At 36.3% G+C, this 7,444-nt stretch overlaps 1 protein-coding gene across 1 annotated transcript; it reads left to right on the forward strand.

The window, feature by feature from the left end:
- Nucleotides 1–298: 298 nt before the first annotated feature.
- On the forward strand, nt 299–7,125 carry LOC114181914 (granule-bound starch synthase 2, chloroplastic/amyloplastic-like). Its single transcript, XM_028068587.1, has 8 exons — nt 299–894; nt 1,274–1,916; nt 2,225–2,289; nt 3,315–3,392; nt 3,480–3,590; nt 3,774–3,818; nt 4,502–4,675; nt 5,704–7,125. Exons 1-8 carry the CDS (start codon nt 571–573, stop codon nt 6,658–6,660), a joined length of 2,397 nt encoding a protein of 798 aa, XP_027924388.1. The 5' UTR covers nt 299–570; the 3' UTR covers nt 6,661–7,125.
- Nucleotides 7,126–7,444: the final 319 nt, after the last annotated feature.

A 7,444-nucleotide genomic window follows, 5' to 3' on the forward strand; every position in this document is an offset into this window, starting at 1 on the left:
ACAATTTAATTAAACTTGCTTATATTTCTCTGAAACTATATATTAGATCCTCAATTTTTCTTTTGTTATATATATATAAAAAAAAGATTTTACGGCGTTTGAAGTGAAAACAGAGTCAAAACAACCCCGATAGAAAATGGTGGAAAGATTACTCCAAATTTAGTGACAGTTTCACAAGAACAAGACAAGTGTGCACCACTTCACTCAGCTAACCGACACCTATGTCAAACCACGATGATCATCATCAACTGCTTCGAAAATTTTCACCTTTAAAATTCTCTGTCCTCGTCACTCAAACTACACTATCAATGGGACCCTTTCAGGTCACTAATTTGCGGTCATCTTAAGCTCTGGTCCAGACAAACAAACCATCATTGCATGCTTTTTTTTTCCTCCGCCATTTTCAGTTCTGAGTAACTTGTGAAAGAAAGCTCTCACCTTTTCATCACACTCCCACTCTTTTCTTCACTTTGCTCCCACCCTTTTGCTCACCCTCGTTGATCTCTCGTTTACGCCATCTTGGTCTCCCCAGTTTTCGCCACAGCACTTGTTCCTCTGTTTCCACTGGCGATGGCGTCGATGGGTTCTGCACCCTTTCTCGTGGAAGCCAATGCGGACTTCACTTTGATGATGATGAGGAATCTCAAGCTTTCTTCGCCTAAGTTTGGCTCTGTGAGTGGTTCATCGTTTGGACATTCGGGGGCAAGAGGGAGGGGGCGTGGAAGAGTGAACCATTTGTGTAGTAGGGGTTTATTGTGTTTGGTGGAGAATAATAAGCGAATAAGAGCTTCGGGGATGGGTTTTGGGATGAGTGAAGAGTCAGAGAAGATGGTTCAGGGCACAATTGAGAAGAGTAAGCAGGTTCTTGCTATGCAAAAGGAGCTTCTTGAAAAGGTATCATTTGTGTTGTGAAATGGATGTGTTTTGTAAAGGGTCTAGGATTTCATCTTTATGTTGTCCCCAAAAAGGTTTATGTTGAGACCCACGTAAGTGTTGATTTTTTTAATTAATACCTTTTTCAGACTACATGCATGCAAAATAGGTAGGAGTTTTGATTATAATTTTTGGTCTTTCATTGGATTGATTTGTTGAGATTGGGAAACTGGGAATTTATTGGAAAAATAAAGGATCAGAACTTTCTTTAGCTGTCGTTCTTGTGTTTTTTTTTTTGTGTGTGAGCGACTTTGTTTGCTTTTTTATATGCTTTAATAACTGGTCATATTTTTATAAGCATTCATGTGGTTATATTACTTAGCTTTATTGTTTATTGTAGATTGCTGAAAGAAAGGAACTGGTCAAGTCAATAAATAGTGAACTCAGTCTTGAAGAAGGAAACGGTATTTCAGATGAGCACAGCAATGAATCCCTGTTAAGTACTGTTGAGAACCAAAATGGTGGCACTGTTTCAAGCCATGAATCGTTGTTAAGTAGTGTTGAGAACCAAAATGGTGGCACTGTTTCAAGCAATGAATCGCTGTTAAGTAGTGTTGAGAACCAAAATGGTGGCACTGTTTCAAGCAATTACGTCCAATCTAATGAGAAAGAAATACCAGATGTCTCGGTTTTAGGCATTGATCGTGGTATTGATAAATGTGAAGAGGATGATAAATTGTCTCTTGCTGAAAAGGCTTTAGCTACGCAATATCTTGATGAACTGTTGAATAGCAATAGATATGAGACAATTGCCCCTGATACCGTTGCCCCTTATACCGAACCAATCGAAATCCCAATTGGCACCAGACCCACCAATCATATTATTGAAATACTAGAAGGTATGAGTGAATCAAGTTTAGTTGAGGTTGCTAATGAAGCTGACATTGTTGAGAGTGAAGGTGAAAAAGCCCCACCATTGGCTGGGGAAAATGCTATGAATGTTATATTGGCCGCAGTAGAATGTGCTCCCTGGTCAAAAGCAGGTAACTAACATTATTTCATGTAATGTTTTCTTTGTGAATGTAAGCGACTGAACTCCTTTGTTAATTGTGACTAACACATATAGGCATTATTGAAAGAAATTTGATAAGAGGCTCTTTTTTGGCAACCTGTTCACTGGCCTGATGATGTGAAATATGAAAGACTTTTTTAGGGGGTCAAAATTCTCTTTTAAATTTCTATATTTATCATTGCATGCCTGGTTCTTGAATTAGCATTCTTGTGATGCATCTTACATGTGCATCTGCTGTTTTGTCTTGCTGTAATTTAAAACTTATACCTGAACTGATAGGTGGGCTTGGAGATGTTGCTGGATCATTACCTAAGGCTTTGGCTAGGCGTGGACACAGGGTTATGGTAACATGCTATTCTCTAAATGAACTGACAGAGCATCACTTAATTGGGGAAGAAAATATACTCCTTGCTTAAAGAATGTGTCAAATTGTCTTTTGAGATAAGGAAATTTTGTGATATTAATAAGAAATAGAAGATTGTCTATTAATAAGAAAAGAATAAAACTACAGTGAAGAAATCTCTGTGAATTTTGTGATATTGAGTTAGACTTAACAAAGACTTCTTCAACAAACACAAATGGTCTTGTTTTCTAGGTTTGATATATCCTTTGGTTGCGAGTAAATCCTTTCCTCCAAGTCACCATTGTCTTCACATCTAGTTGTTCTAACTTTGAGTCACATATGTATGAATGGATATTATCTAGAGTGCAGTGTATCTGTGAACTCCCATGCTAGATTACTCTAAACATAATGCTCACAAAAATCTGGCTTTCCAATCCATTGTCCACCAAGCACATCTTTCTTACTAAGCTCATCCATTTCACCCTTGCTGCAATGGCCTAACTTATATGCCATAAATGATTTTGGTCAAAATCATAAATAAAGGTTACTAAAACAAGATATATAGTCCATTCTTCAACTTTCTTTTCATATTAAGGCAAGATGAATTTAGATGACAGACATTTTTACTAAATGACTTCCTTAGGGCAGATTCCAGGATCTTGTATTCAAGTTGGGAATGACTGATATTATTTACTTACCAACTTGAGAGTGTTGTCAATGGCAGATTATTAGGATAAAAAATATTCTCAATTTATCCATAGTCTAGGAAAAATATCTTCTGAATCTTTCTATTCATTTCAGCATATTTTTATTTCATTTTTTAAAGGGTTTGATTATTACAAAGATGAAATGTAATTTGTGTGATTGTTATTAATAAAATAATTCTTTATTTTCTTACATAGTTCAAGTGAAATGACAGCTTGTTTCATGTGTCATCAGATTATTATTGGACACTTCAATGAGTTTCATCTTCAGTTTTATTAATACTCCCATTGTCTTCTTTCTTTCTTTTCATTTTCTTTGTAGGTTGTAGCACCTCGATATAGTAATTATGCTGAAGCACAAGAGATTGGATTACGGAAACAGTACAAAGTGGATGGTCAGGTTTGGAGCAGCAACTCTATTCTTGATCAGTTATAACTTGTTGCTGCTACCTTGGTTTTGTAACAAACCATTGTTTTTGCTTCACAGGACATGGAAGTAACATATTACCATGCTTTTATTGATGGTGTTGACTTCGTTTTTCTTGACAGTCCAAATTTCCGCAATTTACAGAATAACGTATATGGTGGAAACCGAATGGTAATAATATATTTTGATCGAGTTGTAGTTGAACGGTAATAATATGCTTTTGTTGTGTTTTTCTGATTTAAGGTATTCTAGTAACTCCATCTTGCATTATCATATATGATATATTCAACTGTAACTATTTTTCTGCTCATATTAATTTCTTTCTGACTCAGTTCATGCCCTTTAATGGAACAGGATATTCTAAAACGCATGGTGTTGTTTTGCAAGGCAGCTGCTGAGGTATGTGAACTAAATGATTTAGTTCGTGACTACATTATTTATGGGGATGCTTGGTTGACAGCTATCTATTTTTTGTTAGAATTTTTTTATAAAGTTAACCAAATTTATCCTTATCCTTGATTTTTTTATGTAAATAGTATGTTTCAGGCAACTTGAAAAATATCAATCTGCATTACATCATTTGATAAAAATGTTAAAATAAGAAGTGACTAGAGGTACATTTGTAGTTCCACGCAATGTGACTAGCATAAACTCTGGTATTGTAATGAAACAAAGGTGCTTGCCAAACTAAGCTTCCAAAGATGACACTTGGGGCATCTCCATCATCATTTGTCACAGAATACTAATTTTGAATCTTTCCTCATTATCTCTCAGAATCATTTTTATGCATGCTTTCATGCATCACTGATTAATGGACAGGACTGCCACAGTAAATATGTAAATATACCTTTAGAATTACTTAACCCTGGGGTCCCCAAGAAAGTTCTTACATGATAAGGCCTATAAAGCAGGATGCTTGTGAGTAGCCAATTTGATAGAATTATTCTCAAATGCCAGAGTTGTTGACATAGTTTATCCAAATCATTTGTATCAACTGTCAAAAGTCTTTTTGCAGACATATGCTATATGAAATCCTTATAGTTGTCTACTTTCAATGGATAAATGACGTTAATGATTTTCAGGTTCCATGGCATGTTCCATGTGGTGGTATTTGCTATGGAGATGGAAATCTGGCCTTCATTGCAAATGATTGGCATACTGCATTGCTGCCTGTGTACCTGAAGGCATATTATCGTGACAATGGTTTGATGAAGTTCACAAGATCTGTTCTTGTGATTCATAACATAGCACACCAGGTTCATCCTCTAGCTATTTATGTGGTTAATTACATATCTATTGAGTGTTGGAGTGGAGTTAATCTTGGCTATACAATTGTAGGAGATCTCATATTAAGTAGAGATATACCAAATTATGGTATGTATATGATGGTTTTGTAAGGTTAAATTAAACTTAAAAGTCTACTTTTTGCGATGGTAGCAATAGTAAAGTTTGAGAGGATCATCTTCCTCTCTTGTTCATTGAAGGGGACATCTTTTGAAACAAAGAATATTTTGGATGGTGGTCACATTTATATCCTAGGATCCAGTTTTACCTTTCCATTACTATGAACATGCACATATTTTAGGTTGGAGTATGTATGGGTAGAATGAGGATAGGACTTCCATGGGACTCTATCCTGTGATGATTCATGGAAAATTACAATATCTTGGGATGACATAATTGCATAAGATGTTTGCAAAGTTTATTTTGTTTAAATTGTGATTCATGTTAGTTAGGAAAACACATTCGTTAGTCTTTTTCAGATAGTCTTAATAAATGAGTTTCATCTCCCTTTTTTTAGTTTACTCTGATATTTGGAGTCCTTTCCATATTGTTCCTCCTTCTGTTCTTTTAAATATTTTATTACCTTTATTGATTATTATTTTAGACGTACTTGGATTTGGATTTTCTAATGTAATAAAAATACAATTTGGTATATCCATACGCACTTTATGTAGTGACAATGCTTATGAGTATTTGTTGAACCAGTTCCACTAGTTCATGCAATCCAATGATATTCTTCATCAAACATTGTATCCTCATGCACTCCAACCTTTTAAATATTATGTGAATGTGAGTATGCATGTATACTGTCTTGATGATTAATGCTAATGCACTAGTCAATGCAAAAAAATGTTTTCTCATCTGATGCATTTATGTTTGCTTCACTTATGGAAGGTGGATTGTTGTATCTATAAGCAATTATTTTATCTTTAAACAAGAAAAACTATTGTCAAGGCAAATCCCTGTTCCATTTTCATAAGGGTTGGATTTTATATCACAGGGTCGTGGCCCGCTTGATGAATTCCGTTACACGGATTTACCGGAGCACTACATAGACCTCTTCAAATTTTATGATCCGGTTGGAGGTGAGCACTTGAATATCTTTGCGGCCGGCATAAAGGCAGCCGACCGGATTGTCACCGTGAGTCATGGATATGCATGGGAGATCAAAACTTCTGAAGGTGGTTGGGGTTTGCACGGGATCATGAATGAGAATGACTGGAAACTGAGGGGAATTGTCAATGGAATTGACACCAAAGATTGGAATCCCAAGTTTGATGTTCACCTGAAATCAGATGGATACACCAACTACACCATTGAGACCCTGCAACACGGCAAGCGCCAATGCAAAGCCGCCTTGCAGAGGGAGCTCGGATTGCCGGTTCGTGAGGATGTTCCATTACTCGGATTCATCGGAAGGCTGGATCATCAAAAGGGCATCGATCTCATAGCCGAAGCAATTCCATGGTTGATGGGTCAGGATGTGCAACTTGCAATGCTGGGAACAGGAAGGCCTGACTTAGAAGATATGGTTAAGCAACTTGTGTCCCAACACAGTGACAAAATCAGAGGATGTGTTGGGTTTTCTGTGAAGATGGCTCACCGGATAACAGCCGGCGCAGACATATTGCTCATGCCATCAAGATTTGAGCCATGTGGATTGAATCAACTCTATGCCATGAATTATGGAACAATCCCTGTTGTGCATGCTGTTGGTGGATTGAGGGACACTGTGACACCTTTTAATCCATTTGAAGAATCTGGTCTTGGATGGACTTTTGATTGTGCAGAAACTAATAAGCTAATAAACGCATTAGGGAACTGTTTGATGACCTTTAAGCAGTTTAAGCATAGCTGGGAAGGGCTACAACGGCGAGGAATGATGCAGGATCTGAGTTGGGACAAAGCTGCTCAGCAGTATGAGGAGGTTCTTGTTGCTGCCAAGTACCAATGGTGAAAATTTGGCTTCTACTCAACCTCAGAAGATTCATCCATGTGAGTGCACTCATGGTGCTGAGTTTCATCAATGTGAGTGCATTCATGGTGCTGAGTTATATCATGGTCTGTGCAAGGGAAATGGATTGTGTTGTTGTGGCCAAGTTGTTACAACTTTCTTGATGCCGGTCCTGGAGGAACATTTTTGGCCCTTAACTAAGGTTTATGTAATAATCACTTGTTATATATGTCATCTCTGGCACATCTAGTATTGTCCTTTTTCAATAAAGAAAGAAAAAACAAAATAAAGAATAGAGTATTAGCCCTTTAGATAGATGAATTCTATACCTTTCAATGTTGCAGTGGTGTGTCTACAACTATGTTACATAGCAGTAGCAGAATAATGAAACTTGTAGTGTGTAGATGCTTACTTGTCTTCTTTATAATCATTTTAGAATTGAAATAGTGTCTTTTATTTTTGTTCTAATGCATGGCTACACCTTGTTTTAATATGATTTGACCTACCACACTTAATCCTGCATTATTCAGTTTTTGTAGTTTAGGAATACATTAAAAAGAAGACAATGAAGGGTTTCTCAATTCTAGTAGTATATGTCAATATATAAGCCAATTAGTTTCTTATTATAAATGTTTTAGTTGAAGGTTGTGTAAAAAGACAACATATAATAAATATATTTGATCTTTTCACCACAATCTTGTCCATTATGATATATTTGTCTTGTTTGGTGTCTAGAGTTATTATGACATTCTTAAACTATTACTCTTAGTTGTCTGAACAACAAAAG

Source organism: Vigna unguiculata, chromosome 4, assembly GCF_004118075.2.
Source record: "Vigna unguiculata cultivar IT97K-499-35 chromosome 4, ASM411807v1, whole genome shotgun sequence".
NCBI lineage: Eukaryota > Viridiplantae > Streptophyta > Magnoliopsida > Fabales > Fabaceae > Vigna > Vigna unguiculata.